Source organism: Myotis lucifugus, unplaced genomic scaffold, assembly GCF_000147115.1.
Source record: "Myotis lucifugus unplaced genomic scaffold, Myoluc2.0 scaffold_83, whole genome shotgun sequence".
Classification (NCBI taxonomy): Eukaryota; Metazoa; Chordata; class Mammalia; order Chiroptera; family Vespertilionidae; genus Myotis; species Myotis lucifugus.
In genome coordinates, this window is record NW_005871131.1 from 2,212,815 (window position 1) to 2,231,269 (window position 18,455).

The 18,455-nt window shown below is 45.7% G+C and overlaps 2 protein-coding genes across 2 annotated transcripts in view; one reads left to right on the plus strand and one right to left on the minus strand.

Annotated features, from left to right (window-relative positions):
• The window catches only part of LRTM1 (leucine rich repeats and transmembrane domains 1), a 9,727-nt gene extending 5,566 nt beyond the window's left edge, over positions 1 to 4,161 (minus strand). The window contains exons 1-2 of the mRNA XM_014457688.2: positions 3,744 to 4,161; positions 615 to 1,211 (exon numbers count right to left, since the gene is read on the minus strand). Coding sequence (XP_014313174.1) covers positions 615 to 1,211; positions 3,744 to 3,843 — 697 coding nt within the window. The 5' untranslated portion in view covers positions 3,844 to 4,161. The remainder of the gene's footprint in view (positions 1 to 614; positions 1,212 to 3,743) is intronic.
• CACNA2D3 (calcium voltage-gated channel auxiliary subunit alpha2delta 3) overlaps positions 1 to 18,455 on the plus strand; it is an 807,563-nt gene that overhangs the window by 669,168 nt on the left and 119,940 nt on the right. The window lies entirely within an intron of this gene.

An 18,455-nucleotide genomic window follows, 5' to 3' on the forward strand; every position in this document is an offset into this window, starting at 1 on the left:
CTTCAGGCTGTTGCTCACTGACCCCTGGGGGACTTCCAGATCCCCTCATCTTTGATATTCCAGGATCTCTTGCTTTGGTTTCGACATCTGGTTAAAGAAATAGTCACTTTAGAGAGGGGGCCCTGTTGCACCCAACTTCAGTAATTGGTACTTGCTAAGGCAGAGGGATCACCTGAGGGAGGGTTTGTAGCTGTGGGTGGGTGGAAGCAGACACAGAGGGGAATGTCCCAGGGACGGATACCAGGCCACAGGTGGATCTCATTTGAAAACTGAATTTGATTCCAGTTTGGAGTTCAGCAGTTATTCAGGTGGAGACCAAATTTCCCTCCTTTTTAAGGGCCTACAGTCTCCTGATAAATAATTAAATGCTGTTATCATTCAAAAAGTGGAAAGTTATCTCCATGAACCGGATTTATAAAATGACTTTAAGAACCTGAATGTAAACACCTTTGAATGACTCACGTCTCTGCCATACTGTGACATGACACCGATGAGGACAAAGCTTCTACGGGCCCCTCGTGCACCCCTCAAGGTCCTCTCTAATGCAGAGAACAAATGAGGTTCATCCCAGGCGAGTAACACACAGACGGGCTTTCCAAACAGACGTTACTCACCTTTATAGATAAATTTCTCCAGCCAGAGTTTGAGACCCAGCAAGTGGCAGTTGCATTTCCAGAGGTTGTCCTTGAGAAAGAGGCGCTTCACGCTGGACATGGATTCTAGGAGCACCCGATCCAGCTGCTGAAGCTGGTTTTGTTGGACCGCAAACAGGGTTAGGTTCTCCCAGCGCTCACCCAAGGAGGCTGGAAGGTGGCTGATGTTGTTGGAGGACACATCAAGCTCCCTCAGCTGAGGGAGGGAATGGAAAAGTCCACTTTCCAAGGAATGTAGGGAGTTCCGGGTCAGGTTTAACACCCGCAAGTGCTGAAGTCCATGGAAAGCTCCGGGGGCCAGGATGGAGAGCGAATTATTGCCCAAGTTCAAGGTCGTGAGCTGTGGCACTGACCTAAATGCAGAAGCGGAGAGCTGGTGTATCTGGTTATCTTGTAAATGCAGCGTTCGAGTCTGAGGAGGCAGATCGGGAGGGATTTCAGCCAGACCCTGGCGGCTGCAGTCTACAGAATTCAAGGACGCTTGACAACGGCACTCCTCAGGGCAGCCACAAGCCACCCGGAGCAGGAAAACTACACTGGAGAGCAGGAGCAGCTCACCTAGGACAAACAGAAAGGAAGTGGGATAGGAACCAGCTTGTCAGTGGTGCTGTCATTTCCTCCCCTAGGAGCACAGGCAATGCGATTCTGAGCCAGCCAACACCTTGCACCACCTTTCATAGACTTGATGCATCCCCAGTGCCAATACCTACTGCACCTTCTGTGCTAACATTGTCAGAAGCCTTGGAAAAGACACTTTCTCAGTGGCCCAGAAATCAGAACATGGAAGATTTTAGGATGTTGAATAGGAAGGTGAAAACATCTTTCTGAGGCACATGCCCTGGCAGGGAACAGCAAAATCACCTGGGCCAGAGTGTGACAGGTGATCGGGAGTTCAGGTAATCACATTCCTAAAAAGTGTGCCCCATCAGTGCGAGCCATTAGAACTCTCTGTGGGGCTGGAAACACCCTACATCTGCTGTCCAGTATGGTAGCCACTGGCTGTGTGTGGCTACTGAGCTCTGAAAGGTGACAAAGGTAGCTCAGGAACTGAATTCTTATTTGCATTTAATTTTAATGAATCTAAATGTAACTAGCCACATGGTGCCAGTGGGTAGCATATTGGACAGGGCAGGTCTAACGCGTTCCTACAGACTGGCTGGTGTGGCTCAGTGATCGAGTGGCAACCTAGGAACCAGGAGGTTATGGTTTGATTTCCAGTGCAGGAGGCAGCTGATCAATGATTCTCTCCCATCATTGATGTTTCTATTTCTCTCTCCCTCTCCTTTCCTCTCTGAAATAAATATATATATATATATATATTGAAAAAATAATAATAGCTCTAGCATCTATATATATAAAAGTCAAACCATCAGAATGCCGGAATGACCGGTTGCTTTGACACGCACTGCGGCCCTGATCGCCCCCCCACACTCCGATTGGGGGTGGGGCTGGCCGGCCAACCTCCCACATCCCCTCCCCCCAGCTGGCCCGGCCTTGATTGGCCCCCAATCAGGGTGGGCTGGCTGGATCCCACCCAGCCGAAATATATATATTCCTCTTAACCTTGTAAATCTGGTTCTACTATTATCCCCATTTTGAAAGTGAGGCAACTGAGGCACAGACAGTAGCTTCAAGAATAGCTTCGAATCACTGCCCAAGGTCACACATATAAGTAGTAGAGTCATGATTTGAACCCAAGAGGTCTGCTTCCAGAGCCTGTCAGGGTTCTTACCTGCTGTGCTTTGCTGCCTGTCAAATACTTTTACACACACACATACACACGAACAAGCACATGCATAATACTGTTTTTATAGTGATTTATAATAACCTACATAAATATAACCATCAGCATGTTTCATTCTGCATTTTACTCTAGTCACTCAAAACTGATCTATTCATATGGATACATACAGCGCTAATTCATTTCTTTTAACTGCTGTACAATATTCCATGGTGGGGCCATGTCATTTACCATTTAGCGCCTCCCTTACTGATGAGCATTTGAGTCGTTGAAGTTTTCCCTCATTAGAAATGATGCTGCAAAGAGCATTTCTGCACCGAGCTCCCTGGCTGTGAGGAACGTGGCCATGAAGAAATGTGGAAGAGGGTCTCTGGAATGAACCGGAAGGTTCAGAGGATGGGAGTTTTCTAGATACTGCAAGATTCTTCTCCAGAGTAGCTGTATCATCCCTTCTTTTCTCCTGAGATTTGAATTTCAAAATAGGGAAAATATCTGACAAGGACATTTTGTTCAATTGGTAGAGGAATTCACAGGGCCACACAATAATATTGAAAACTCAAAATAATTACCTACTCATAAAAAGGGATATTGAAAGAGGTTTGTTTGTTTGTTTTTGGCCTTAACTATGGAAAATAAAGCCTGGCTGTCAAATGCGCTGGAGCCTGGCCCTTGAATTCTCTCCGGATGTGAGCAGTGCTTTGGGGCAAAGGAAAGGTGTCTGGGGAGGTTCTGCTCAGTGTAGTTGAGCTCAGGGGATGCAGGACATCACAGCCCCTTCCCTCTTCCAAAACAGAAAAGAGCAAAACCCTCATTTTCCTTTCTACATTTTGCAAATAATCTAACTGATTCCTTTCACAGCCAAACATCTTTCCATCAGAGATTAGTCAACACTTTACACTTTAGCTGTGGGTCTCAGGCATTAATTGGTTGTAGGAAACCAAATCTTCAGCAAGAGAACATGTTTTCCACAGCATCCACTAATCTATTAACGAAAGGCTTGTCTTTCCAAGCTTGCAGCCAGTTTGTTCATTCTTTCTTTTGTCCCACTCCACCCTCCTCCAAAGGGGATGATCTATGGACTCTAACTTGAAGCATGGTGTTTTGTATGAAAAGGCCAATGACATGCCAACTGCATGTCTGATCACGGCTGGGCACATTCGTCCCCATGCCTGCCTCTGACCCAGCGTGGCGCACATACATTCTCCCTCAGAGACATCTGTTGGATCTGTTTGGTCTTTAGAGACAGACAACTTGAAACTAGGTTTCCCACGGACCCCTTTTGCAGGGGATCCCACTCCTCCCTAGGGGACTTCTCTAAGGGGCGAGGGGAGGGACGCAGCGGGGCTCACCTTTCATGACGACAGGCGTCCGTGTTGAACCCGCAGCCCTTCTATTAATTAGCAGATCAACATGCCGAGAGCATGGCCAACTCGCAGTCCAGCTTTTCATCCGCTTTTCCTGCTGCCTGCTTGTGCTTTCTTCAATGCAGAAACAGTGGTGGCTTTCAGGAGACCCTTATTCAAGCAGTCCTCTCCCTGCCTCCGTCTGGCTGGGATTGTTTTCCATTACGGGGTCTTTGGCCTGCGCCCCTCTCCTTTCTGAAAGTGTCGACCTCCCCAAGATCATCCCTGCCTGTCCCATTCAGATGACGAGCCACAGAGAGGACGTTTGTCAACTCGGCGAACAGCTGTAGCATTCAGACATGACCCCGGTGGCTCGGGCTTTTTGATTAGTTAATCTGCTTGAAGTCCAGGGCACCAAAATAAAACCGCCTGCTTAATCCGGTCGTGGTTTCTGAATTCTGTTGACTTAGTAACTGTGCTGTGTCAACCCTCGGCGGGTTGGGGGACGCTCACCGTGGATCCTCGAGCTGGGGGTCTGGCCACGGAGCCAGCAGAGTGTGTAATATGAGGACAAATTGGCCTGCTGGAGGCTGACACGGTTTCCACAGTGCACTTGTTTGGTCATCGGAGGCTTATTCAGCCAACATCCGTGGGGATTAGCTGTGTTGACAGGGCCTTGATGCCCTGAAATTCATAGCCACGGTTTCCTTTCGTGCACATCACAGTCTATTCTCCCTGGTGCCACAAATACTTCTCAGCTGCTTCTCTGCCTGCTCCCCACCTCCCCCTCCTACCGCCTCCACCCCCATTGGATTGACCTTTTGGTTCCCGTGACTTTGGAAATACTTCTCAATCTTTCAACGTTTCCCTGATTTTTCACCTAAAAAACAATAAAACCGCCCCTGTGAGCTTCGGTGGGGGGGGGGGGGAGAGGGGGGTCAATGAACTGTGACTGTTGTCTAATGGAAGCTGTTGGGAACTTTCCCACCGGGACCGGAATGTTTCTTTGAATGTGCAAATCCCCTGACATTTGCCGGGGTGGGGATGGCCCGAGCTGCCCTTCAACATGCTGAAATGCTCTGGGAGGCACAGGGACTACTTGGAATGGTGAAAACGTGCTTCTCTTGAGGCGGCCTGGACTCCCTGGCCTTGGCCAGTGTCATGGGGCTGTGGAGTGTGGGATTTGGAGTCAGATGATTCTGGATTTGAGTTTGGTTTCATCCTTCACCAGCTCTATGTCTCTGGGCAAGTGACTTGTGCACCAGGAGCCCCGTAGCCTCATCTGTGACATGGGGAGAGCAGTGGTCCTCACTTTACAAGGTTGTTTCAGAGTTAAATAAAGCAATAGGTGTCATGGCCCAGAGCGCCATCATACACGTTCACAATTACCCAAGAGGATGTGTGGCAGGACCGTCATGCTGCTGCCTTTCAAAGGCCAACTTTGACTTGACAGGTAGAGGGAGGTCCTGACAACAGACCTGGAGCCCTGCCCCCTCAGGCCGCTCCTGTGGTACCCAGGGAAGAGGCCCCTTATGAATGAAGTGGAAAAACTGGACTGTGACTATCCTTAATAGCCTCGTCTTCAGCCAATCCGCCTCCTGTCTCAGAGAACCCAACGTGCTCACCATGCCGCTCCCTGAAAAACATGCTTTACTTGGCCGCCACCTTTTGTCCTCCTACACCTTGGAGCATGGGAGATACAATGGGGGAAAGTCAGGCGTAGGCAACAAGGAGCCATTAAAATCTTAATATGGGATAAATGGTCCCATCCTCCCTCTCTTCCTTCCCCCCATCTGGTCTATTTTCAGGGGCAGAGAATTTGATAATCATCATTCCTTGGTGATACATGACTATCGATGGCCCATATGTAGCCTTCAGTCATTAATTCATCACAACATAACAAATACCTGTGAACGTAACACTCACTCTAAGAACTGGAAAGTTACCAGTAACTCAAATCAACCTGTGTGTCGCTGTCTTTTCCAGGGGTTAGCAAACATATTTTGAAAGGGCCAAATAGTAAATATTTAGACGTTGAGTACGTTACAGTCTTTGTGGCAATTACTCCACTCTGATGGAGGGAGAAGCCAGCGATAGACAATCCATAAAAAGGGCGTGTCTGTGTTCCCATAAAACAATATTTACCAAGTCAGATGGAGGGCTCGGTCACCCTACAGGCCATGATTTGTGAACCCTGCTCTAGTCCTGTATGTAGCCCCTGCTGTCACTGCTCCACCACCATCACCTGTCACCCACCCCAACTTCCACCACCAGCTGGATGTGTCTCCCTGTCTCCTCATCTATAGAATGAGGGTCTGAGTGGGATGATCTTTAGGACTCTGTTATGTGTGAAAGCTTTTCATTATGGTCAGAACACCTGAGTGGACTTGAAAGGCCCTGTATTTACAGACTTGAGGGAGTTTGAACGAAGACTTTGAGTGTCTCTTTGGGTTATAGCAGAGCTATTTAGCTGTGTTCTGCAGGGCCCAACTAGGGTCCACATCTTGAAAGATGAATACATGGACGGCACAGCTGGTGCAGGAGGCCAGGGCACCTGCAGGGTAACTTCAGACATCTGGGAACACCTGCAGTTAATGCCAGGCTGGTGGCTAAATGAGGAAGCACACTTCCATGCTGCTTATACCCTAAAGCTGTGTGGTCTTAGACAAACCACAGAATCTCTCTGAGCCTCGGCTTCCTCATCTGTGGCATGCAGATAATACCTACCTCAAAGGAGCCAGGAAGGCCCTAGTCAGTTTGGCTCAATGGATAGAGCATCGGCCTGCGTACTGAAGGGTCCCAGGTTTGATTCCAGTCAAGGGCACATGCCTGGGTTGCGGGCTCGATCCCCAGTAGGGGGCATGCAGGAGGCTATATATATTAAGTGCACAGTTTAGGTCTGGAAGAGACCTATACAGCAGATGATCAAAAGTGGCAATTTCTAGTAGCAGTATGTATTCTTGGACCTCAAAGAGTGGAGACTGGCTGCTCCCACCTACAATGTGAATACCCTGAGAACACGCAGAGAACCCCCACAGCTACAGGTTCCTTGGAGCAGTGACTTACTGTTCAAAGAGGTTCTTTGGTTCTCTTTTGCTCCTGCTGACTCTAACTGTTGATTTTAAGTGGTCAGTGCACACTTGGACAGAGAAGGACTTTGCATGCAGAGGCTGAGTTGATTAATTCCATCTGACCTCAGCCCAGAGAATAAAAGGAGGGTGTGTGATTTGCATGTTAATGCCTGCAGCATCTTTTCCCCTCCCTCTTCTCCTCCCTTCCTTTCCCCCTCCTTCCCTCCATCAGCCAGATCCCAGAAGTATCAAGTCAACTCTGCATGCAAAAAAGTAGGAGAGATGCCAAATGTCAGGTCAGGCCAAGCCATTCCCCAGAGGGGAGGATGCCACCGTGAGGGTGAGGTGCTCCTGGTACCAACACTTAGTCAAGAACCTTGTTTCCCACTCAGAAACGTGCTTCAGGCACACCCTCAGAGATTGTGGTTACCATGACACTGAGATTGCCACAAGTTCCTAGCTTCTCTATATTTCCAATATGTGTATAATATTTAGACATATATTTTCTGTACACGTTTGCCCATGTTAGGTCAGAAGGTTTCCTACTATAAGTCGGTCTATTTAACATTTCACTTCCCTCCAAAAAAAAAAATCAACAATTACTAACTCTTAAAATTGTTGATATCTTGTAATTCAGCAAACAGTTTTTTCTCCCAGGTAATGTTATTCAGTTATTTTCAAAGAATATATTGGAGTTAAATATACTCACTTGGGAGGATATTCATAATAAATTTTAGGTTAAATAAAGCAATTTGAATGGAAATGCATATTGTGTAATCTCATTTATGTTGGGGAAAAAAATGTCAGAGTGGAGGGTTCACCCTAAAAAACGTGCATTGGTTTGTCTGAAGATGAAATACCCTGATTACCCAGGGGGCAGGGATAATGTAGAAGAAGAAAGGAAAAGGAAAATGTTCTCTTTCTACCTCTGCATATTCAACTTGCTACAACAAACATGTATTACATCTGTAATCTTAAAAACATAAAGAAGAAAAGCTGACTTTTGTTAATTAGCAAGTAAAGGTGCATTTTGTTTCCTAGAATATTTGAGATCACTTGTTTTCCAGGGACTGGCTGAGTTATATGTGTAAATAGAGCATACCCAGAGCTTGATGATGTGTCTTTCCCTGCCCAGTGAGCAGACCATACAGTGCACATGAGCATGTCATCCAGTGCTATCATTGGCTTTGGTGAAATCATGGCAAAGTGCTTCCCCCATCCCTGTCACTGGGCCCCCATCCAAAGCAGGTGCTGTGAGGATCTGATGTGAGGGAGGTTGTCAAGCTGAGGGACAGCTGCAGCCCGGGATAGTAAGAAGGAGGCCCTGGCACCACAAATCCACACAGAAATTGCATTTGGTTGTGGAGAAAATATGGCATTTGGAAAATATTTCCCTAGGAATTGTGGATGATCAAATGGCAAATTTATAAAGAGCTATTTACAATGCATGGCAAATTTATAAAGAGCTATTTACAATGCCTCAGTATTATTTCCTTCCCTCCCTCCCTTCCTTCCTTCCTTCCTTCCTTCCTTCCTTCCTTCCTTCCTTCCTTCCTTCCTTCCTTCCTTCCTCTTTGGTCTTATAAAAAATATAGTAAGAGAACTAAGAATTTATTTTAAAACGTAAACATATCATTGATTTAGTGCTTGCAGTGGGTCAATATTGCTAAGGATTTGTATTAAAGTAATGTAACTGCTGTAACAAACCCCAAATATCAGTGGTTTAACTTAACAACAGCTTATTCATTGCCCTTAACACAGTGCACTTCAGATGGACAGGGGCCAGACTCCATGCCATCATTCATGGACCCAGACTCTTTCCATCTTGTCAGGATGTCTTCCTCTTAGTTCTCAGATTTCTCTCCATCAGCTGGCTGATGGGGCCGATCCAGTAATGGTACTTATTACTTTTGCTTATATTTCATTGGCCAAAATGAAATCACGTGACCATATCTAATAGCTAGGGAGTCTGGGAAATGTAGTCTAGCTGCGTGCCTTGGAAGAAGAGGAGTCATACTTGTTGCAAAGCATTAGCAGTCTCTGCCTCCACATTTTATTAGTGTTACCTCACTTAAAGGTGACAGCTCAGTAGGCTCTAAGCTTATGATGATTTCTAATATTTCTTCCCATTGTGGTAGGTTCATGAAACAAATGCTGAATGAATGAGTGACAAAACTGAGACACAGAAAATTTAAGTAACTTACCCAAAGTCTCCAGCATATTTATTACCAACACATGGATTGTGAATATCCGTGTTAGGTACTCAGGGAACTTATAGTTTAATATATTTTATGTCTTGAGGTCTTCTTTTTATATGCAATACATTCTTTTTGACAGTAAGATGCAGATTTAATTATCTGGAAGCTCTAGCTAACTGAGAAGAACACTATTTCCTTTTGAGAAGTTCAGTGGAGAATCAAGTCTCTAGTGAGAAGGTGGGAAGGGTATGTGCATCTCTCTATTCTTTCTTGCCTTCTTGCTAAGGTAAAATTTCAAGTTCAAGGGCTACCTATGATCATTAAATTTACTTTACATGACTATCTGTAGAGTTTAAACTCTCTATCTGGCCTCAAGCTGTCTAATAAAATTAGTAGAGCAGTGGATTTAAAATAAAATTAGTGGAGTAGTAGTTATGAAATGTGTGCCTTCAACCTCCTTAAAACTAAGGAAGACAGTGGCCAAAATGTATGAGACTTTTTCAGTATCGACTTGTCCATGGAGCCCAGGTCTGAGCGAGGTGTTTAGGCATTAGTAAAGACATGGCATGCTGGCTCTTGGTCTTCAAAGAACTTACCAGTTTGTAGAGTGCTACTTAGCAATTCTTATTTATTGTATCCGATTCTATGATGATCATCTCATCACCTTGAATCTGTTACCCATGGAAAGACTGCATATGACTTTGTTGGACACTGACACTGTCCAACTCTCCGGAACTAAGTCTCAGAAGTCTTTTGGGTGGTAGCAGAGGCAGACTTAGAGGCAGATTTGTGGTTTTTTTGTTTTGTTGTTGTTGTTGTTTTGGTTCAGGTTAGAGGAAGTACAGACTTCCTATTCCAAGTTCTCCCCAACCGCAGCCTTCCAGCACTTAGCTTGTGTGCATACAGGATGCATGTGAAGATAAAGATGCATTCAGATAAGTATGATTAAAGGTAATTAGTGAGCTCATGCAGCTGGTGGAATAAACATAGACAGATGCTGGTTGATATTAAGCTAATGAAAGAAACAAAAGGATCAAGAAACATGGCAGCTTAGGAAGCCTGGCCAAGGCCTCACACTGACTCGTTTTACTTAGATCTTTTGATTGACTACTTTTGTCCCTGCCCCCCAATATAAATTGGAATCAAATTCATGTTTGATTGTTTACTCATGTTATACATAAAATGCAAGTTTTGTGCAGTTCTTCTTGGTGAATCTTTATTTGCTTTTGTACTTTTATTATAACATGATAGTTCAGTTTCTGAAATAAATGACAATGTGTTTTTCATATTTTCAAATTATAACTTAGTGGATATATATTGTGGTGCAATAATAAAGCCGGGTTTTGCCTTTTTCTCTTTAAAGTTTGCTCTGTGTTAGCTCTTTGATATGTCTAGTTTAAAAATGTTCTGGACAACACAATTATCTCAAGCAGGACTTACATTCCGACCCACCAAGTACCAACCCTGAACTTGAGGAATCCTTTTTGTTATTCCAGCCTTCATCTGACCCACTGTTTCATGTTAGAACAGTGTCCCTGCTATGAAAGCATGGAATACGAAGTGAAACCATCTAGGTTCAATGCTGCATCCAATTTTTACTGGCTGTGTGACCTTAAATAAGTTACTTAACCCCTCTGATCTTCAATTAATCATCTCTACAAAGGAACCCTGGCAAACTGTCAGATTTGCAGGGAGGGTTAAATAATATTTTTATGCAAGAACCTTAGCAAAAAAATAAAAATAAATGAAAATGCCCCTGCACATAGCAATATACATTAGCTGGTCTATTCTCTATTATATTCTCTATTATTGTGTCTGTATGACATATACCAACTAGGCACTTAGGCTGTATCTATTTGCACTGATCTTTTTGGAAGAAAAACAAGCGAGTTAAATGCAAAGGAGCGTTTTGCTTGTGTAACAGAGTTCACCCTGTTTTTGGATTATAAAACATGCATGGGGATGTGTATTTTCCTAGCATCAGCTGCCATCTAAGTGAATTTGTGCTCTACATATCTCTGCTTGTCATCAAAACAGTTCCACAAACAAAAGAACGTTTACCTTTGGTGTCATGTGACTGAACCTTCACGGGGGACTTTTGTTAGCAAAATAATAGCAAAATAAAGGCCCTGCGTTGACTTCCATGCAGCCTCCACCCCAGTTTAGAAGGGCAGCTTCCCATTTTGGTGCCATTAGGAACATTCTCATCCTTTCATTTAACCCAAGAATCCCACCGTGGGCCGCCTTCTGTGTGCTTGTCCTGTTCATTTTAAAGGTTTACCTACGGATCTTTCCTTGGCAGTCCCTCCCTGGTAGGAGGCCCTTTCCCCATCCTCGCCTAATTAGAGAAAGCATGTAGTCATCTCCCCAGGGCTGTTTAGCTTTCATCATGAAGCATGACTATCAGGGTTTCGAGGTTGATAGGAGTGGAAACATTTGTGTTCAACAAGCAGGCTCCTTCATGTGTTGTCAACATTTCATTTGTGATTCTAATGAGAGCCGAGGAGAAAATAAACTCAGTGCACGGCTCTCCACGGCCACAGCTGATGTTTATAAGTTCCGATCCATGGCTCCGATGCGCTTCCCACGAAGACATTTGGGAAGGCAGCTGTGCGCTGCTGCTGTGTGATCAGGAGCCAAGATGGTTAGATCTACGGAGACATCCCCAAGAATGGGCAATGTAGGTGCTGACGTGTACTTGTTGGTGTTTTAAATGTCCCCTGAAGGTGGAAACACCCTTATATAAAAATAGGGTATATTAGAGGGACTCCCATTCTTGACCCCTATCTCATCTGGCCTCCTCTGAAGGTCTACCAGGGATTCCACTGTGTGTTTTTTTATTAAAAAGGCACCTACTGAATGCCGCTTAACTGCTAAGCTCTGTGTTTGGGGGTATTATAGGCATGAAAATAAGACAGCAAAATAAATGGACCTACAATCCAAATGCCCCTACAATCTAGCAAGGAGACAGACATTTATGATTCGGCCACTCACAAATAAGAAAAACTCAAGCCCTAACTGGTTTGGCTCAGCGGATAGAGCAGTGATGGCGAACCTTTTGAGCTCGGCGTGTCAGCATTTCGAAAAACCGTAACTTAACTCTGGTGCCGTGTCACATATAGAATTTTTTTTTATATTTGCAACCATAGTAAAAGAAAGATTTATATTTTTTTATATTTATTTTATATATTTAAATGCCATTTAACAAAGAAAAATCAACCAAAAAAATGAGTTCGCGTGTCACCTCTGACACGCGTGTCATAGGTTCGCCATCACTGGGACAGAGCGTCGGCCTGGGGACTGAAGGGTCCCAGGTTCGATTCCGGTCAAGGGCATGTACCCGGGTTGCGTGCACATCCCCAGTAGGGGGGCGTGCAAGAGGCAGCTGAATCGATGTCTCTCTCTCATCCATGTTTCTAACTCTCTATCTCTTTCCCTCTCCCTTCCTCTCTGTAAAAAATCAATAATATATATATTTATTTAAAAGAAAAACTCAAGCTGTGGGAGTGCTGGGAAGAGAGGTCCCTGGTGCCATAAGAGAAGACAGCAGGGAACCTGACTTGGGAGCATGGGGCAGCCGTCCCGGTGGATGTTGTAACCTGGTTGCAATGGAAAAATGGGCAAGAATTTACTGCAGGAAGAGGGAGGGACAAGGGCCATCCACGTAAACACATGGCATGTGTCAGGCTGAGAGGGCAGCGTGGATGGCACAGTGCCCTGGGAGCCACGGGAGTCCAGGGTGGCTAACACAGAAGGTAAGGAGAGCTCAGTGAGAAGATGCTGGAGAAGAGGCGAGGAAGCCAGTTGTTGAGCCTCCCACCCCCACCTCCTGCTGTAACTGCATTATTAATATTACAGTGTCCTTTGGCAGCCCCACCATCTCTCCATAACTGGACAGATGTATCTTGCTGCCCTCCATAAGGATGTAGAGAGGATTGCAATTTCGCAAGCATTACCACATCTCGGTACATGGGTATCAAATCCTGAGCTCTTCCTGCAGTTTGCGGTTGTGAGGGAGTCCTCTCCGCACGTGCCTGGGGAGCGGCAGGAGGGAGTTGTCCTCCCCACACAGTGCGTGGTCCAGTGCCGTGCAGGAAGAGCCAGCCCTGCTGGGCTCGGGCTCCGTTGCTAGGACAGAGCGTTCCCTCCTGAGTGTTCAGGTGTATGTTAGTGTGGATACCACAGCCAGCAGGCCAGGGGTAGCAAGTAAGTGCTTGGGTGCTGCAGTTACTTGCTTTGCGGGGGCCTAGTGGCCCACCCAGTAGCCCCAGGGAGCCCAGCAGGGCCTCGGAATCCTTTCCAGCCTGGTGCGCCAGGCAGACAACAGCTGACAACTGCTGGCCTCCTGCTAGCATCATCCTAGTTGCTGCTCCTGAAGCAGATCCTTGTCATTTGCAAATTTGTCTGAGAAGTCTGGAACGCAAAGCCAAGGACCACCTTGGGAGAATTTGAAGGATGTGCTAGGAAGCTACTACCGAGCCCCATCTACCCCCCAACATCTGCATCTTGATGTAAACTTGGTGTTTCTCCTTGTCCTCATGAAGACAGTCATTTTCCTCCTGTTATAAGATAAGTTAACTATTTCTAAAAATGGGCTTCCAAAATGAGAAACAAAATTGTAGGACATGTTGAAAGGGATGAAGCTGTGGCCTGTGCACTTGCACAGGATGCCCATGGCTCCCACTAGAGATGTGGTTCCAGAAAAGCTGGAGGGTGGCACAGGCATCTCTTGTTTCTGAAATTGGGCACGTGGGTGACCGCCAGGCAGAGCTCCCGTGATCGCCAGGGTTTGCTGGTTGGGTGGGTTAGCCCTGAGCCGCATGTAATTTCTCCCTGAAACTTGCCCAGCAGAGCATGGTCATGGGCTTAAGAACCGGAAGTGTCTGAAAGGGTAATAAATGTTGGACGGCAAACTAGGACCAAGAGGAAACTGTGAACTAGCTCCCCATTGATTCCTCCACCCATCTGTCACATTTGGGGTGACCTGGCACTGAATTAGCAGCTTGTTCTAGCTCCCCATTAATTTCTGTGTGCATCTGTCACATTGAGGTGACCTGGCACTGTGAATTAGCAGCTTGTTCTGTTTAGTTTCTCTGTCTAGAAATAAGGTTGCTCTGACTGACAGAGTCCCTAAATTCTCAAGGTGAATCAAAACATCTCAAACTCATGGAACACACAGAAAATCTCAGACACAGGTGCTTTCCCCGGAGGCAATCAGGAAGTCGTCCGCCATTCCAGGAGTGGAACTATTACTTCTTACATCTTACAGAAGAAAAAAAACAAAAACAAAACACAACCTGATTTGGGGTGAGAGTGAGTCACTAACCAGAGATCAGTTTGTAAGTAATAGGGCGGGAACTTGAACCTGCATCTGTCTGATCTCAAAGCCTTTTAACTCCCATGTTCTTTCATTTCATCTGATTCTTCCTGGCCCCTTCCCCTTCATCAGGGGCAAACAAAGGAAGGGCCTAAAAGAGACTTAGCCCAGATAAACAGACTTGATAGAAATGACCCTACCACCCCTACCCATGCATCCGCTGACCTTAGGTCTTCGTGCTCAGTGCTTCTCCTTGCCAAGGGCCACCTAGAGAAGAGGAGGGCCTGGCGCCTGGCGGCTGTGGCTACAGGTGGAAAGGGTTCTGGGCGGAGGTGAGGGAAGCGGGCACTTTGTGCATGGAGCTAGCACTAATCTGGTCCATCCCTGGAACGCGCTATCAGTCAGATCTGGGACAGATTTGTCATGGCTGCTCCCCTGTTCAGAAGCCGCCCCCGCAGGCCCACCCTCTCCTCCTAGCTGGGCAGGAAGGGCGGAACTCCCTTTGATCTCAGGGCCGGTAGCAGGAGAAGCATGGCGTTTTGTGGCCCTGCTCCTGCCCTGCACCCTGGGTGAGTGTTTGGATAGCCACGCTAACAAAGCCCCTTGGCCACGTTTGCTTTAGAACCTCCCGGCTCAAGACAGAGCACGCCCTGGAAGGAATCCATGTGAAATGGCAGCCTCTTTGCACTGAAGAGTTCTCGGTGGCCATGCAGAGCAGAGGAATGCAGGACTCAGGGCTCAGCAGATGATAAGCAGCTCAAAGAGAGGGCAGGAGGTGGACGGGCTGAGCCCACCTGGCAGCCCGGACAGCTGGACTTCTGTGCAGGAAAGAACCACACAGGCCCTAGCCACTTTAGCTCAGTGGATAGAGTGTTGGCCTGCAGACTGAAGGGTCCCAGGTCCGAATCTGGTCAAGGGCACGTACCTAGGATGCAGGCTCCTGGCCCTGGTCGGGGGCATGTGGGAGGCAACAAATCAATATGTCCCTCTCACTTCAGTGTTTCTCTCTGTCTCTCCCTCTCCCTTTGGAAAAAATATCCTCAAGTGAGGATTAAAACACACACACACACACACACACACACACACACACACACACGAACCACACAGTCACCATGTGGGTTTCCAGTCTCCATCCACAACTCTACACCTGAATAAAAGACATCGGCCCAGAGACAAATCAGCCAGCTTTTGAGATACAGTCACAGTTTAACAAGTAAGACAGGGAGCTCGTGGGAGTCCGACTTTTCTACTGATCCTCCTGCAGAAAGGAAAGTTTCTGCATCAAGTACTTCTGAATAGGGCGTGCTTGTCTTTTAAAAATATGGTCAGCTCCCCTGTCGTGCAGTATACTTTGATGTATTAAAATACAGTTTGCCCCCTCCAATTACCGCCTCGGTGCCTAATGCTGTAAAATTAAACTGTTCCTCGCTGATGTTTTATGAAGCTCCACCAGCGTTTCAGACGCAGACATCTTACAGAGCTTCAGGCCATATGTTTTATATGCTGTCGGGGTGAACTCTGACTTGGGTCCCGAAAGCCCCACCCCCCACATTTTTTTTTAAGTGCAGCATTTTCAAAAACTTTGCTACAGGCTGCTCCCAAATTGTGGACTGTTGGAAGTACACCTCTCTGGTTGTGTGAGTGTGAGCCCAAAAACTGGTTTTATACAAAGAAGGATACACAAGAATGTTTCCTGAATATCACTTTTGCATTTATTCTGTGCTTGATAGTATTGTGTTTGATACATTTTCCACCATTTTGGGGGGGGGGTGGGGACTTAAGGGAATAGAATATTTATTTTTGAAACCCATATGCAAAAAAGGATATGCCTTTATGCACAATGAGTTCACCTCTGTAGCAGGGAGCCAAAGGTATGTTTGCATTTTAAGAAAGAAATGGATGTAGCCACAAACGCCGATCCTCTTAACAAGACTAACTTTGTCATTTAATAAGGGAGATTATTTCATAGATTTAAAACCAGTTAACACATTTAAAACCTGATAAGACAAGGCAATCCTGGTATGTTTCCTGTTCTCTGGTGATTAAAGCAAAGCGAGGGCTGGGCTAGGGGAGGTTTTCCATGGTACAAGTAATGCTGTGAATGTTTCTCCTGGTAATGCAATTAGGAAATATTGGCCCCAGTTAATGTAACTTAAACAAAACATGTTGTCCTCGTCAAACTTGTTCAAGTTGTTAAACAGGCAAAGCCTTGTCCAAAAAGTTAAAAAACAGGGGCATATAGTGTTTCCATGGAAACTCTGTTAAAATACTGATTTGTGGATATGATCATAATCAGCCCCATAATCTAATATGACTGAATTAAATGAAAAAGAATCTTGGTTATGAAGTAAGCCCCCTGTGTAAGAGTATTCTTACACATGCAGAAAACATATGGGTCCTGACGGGCACTCTTTTCAAACTGCTTACTGGTGTGGGGACGGAGCTTTAAGATTCCAGTTTCTGTGTGCTGTTCTCCCCCCTTCCATTCATTGTTCAGCGTCTTTATAATGCTGGCATTGTGTGGGTGAGCAGTAAATAAAGTCTTGATGGCATTTGGAGTTTTTAGTGTGTATCATTGCTCCCCCTAAACACCCACATTGTTTTCATTGTCTTTTGTAACAAGAGAAGATAACCCATAATATTTAACGGCTTGTGGGACGTTACAAGATTAAGTTTTATGAATATAATAATTTCTCCCTGCTAATGGAATCTTGGTAGAATTCTAACTATGCAGTTTCAAATGGATTCCTTTGACCCCTGGAGGGAAGGATATGGAACAGGAGCTGGGGTGAGTGTCCCTGGAACCCCGAGCAGAGGCTCAAGGCCGTGCCCTGGCCTCCCCGCCACCCAGGTCGGTGGCTCTGTTCGCACCTGTCTGAGCTGCAGTAAAAATGGAAACTGCCCACCATGGGATACACCTCAGCCTGTGGAATGGCAAAGACTGCTGTCTTTCGGTAAAGCAACTTGATTTATTTGAAATTCTGTTCCACCTTGAAAAGATCACAGGTGGCATTTGTGGGACCAGTTTCCATATCGCAAAAATATGTCCTCAGTCACATAAGGACTTAAAATAGAATGGTTACTGCGTGATTGTTAGCAAGAGCCTGGCAGTCATTGGTGCCTTAGCCATGGCATCCCAGAGCATGTGCAGAAAGACTGTGTGACAGCTGGCAGTGAATGCGCCCTGCACAGGTGTGTCTGCACAGCTCATGTCACCCAGGTCCCCTGGTGCTTGGGGCCTGGGTCCTAAGGTCACAGCATGGCTGAGGCTCACCTTCTGGACAGCGACCTGCCGAGTAGAGTAAGACAGAGCTCAAGGATTCAGACCCTGCCCCCAGGAGCAGAAACTGACTCCTCCCTGAGCTCTCCCATCCACCTCCCAGAGTGGCTGCATCTTCCAGGTGTGCACACCTTCTGATTTGGGTACAGAGAGAAACAGACAAGGAGAGAAATAGGTTCAGGCCAGAATCTGGTGTCAGGAGCTTGAATCTGCTGATTATTTGCTCTCCTTAATGATTCATTTTTTTTATTTCTAATTAACTTGATTTTATAGCAAAGTAACATATGAATATGGTTTTTAAAAATTAAATAGCACTTAAAAGCTTACAAAGCTTCCTATAGGCAACCTAGAGGCAACCACTTCTACCATGCTTGGCATCTCTTTTTCATGAGCAAGTTGAGGCTACCACGTTTTATTTGTTTTCAGATATTACTTATTTACTTTCTTTAACACCTGAGTGCTTTGGACTTTTTACACCAGCCCTTCTCGCTCTCTCTCTATTTCACCAACATAGCTATAGACCTATGTTACAGTTTTTGATTAATTAGACAATGACTATATTATTCAGACCATCTATGTACTGTATATTCCCTACTATGTTACATAGGGTGCTATTGTGTGTGTGTTTTATGATATGTTCTCCTGCAATGAAAAATCCCCATGTCCTTTTGTTCGCTCAGTTTTCCTTCTACTCACCACTATTTTTCCCCATATGTTTCATCAAATATCTAAAATGCCTGTTACTATTATTTTCTAAATATTCAGTATTTCTGCCTATTTCATCATTTCTTGGAGAGACCTTGCTCCCTGTGCCCTCTGTCATCCTGTCCATCTGGACAATTGCTCTCCAGG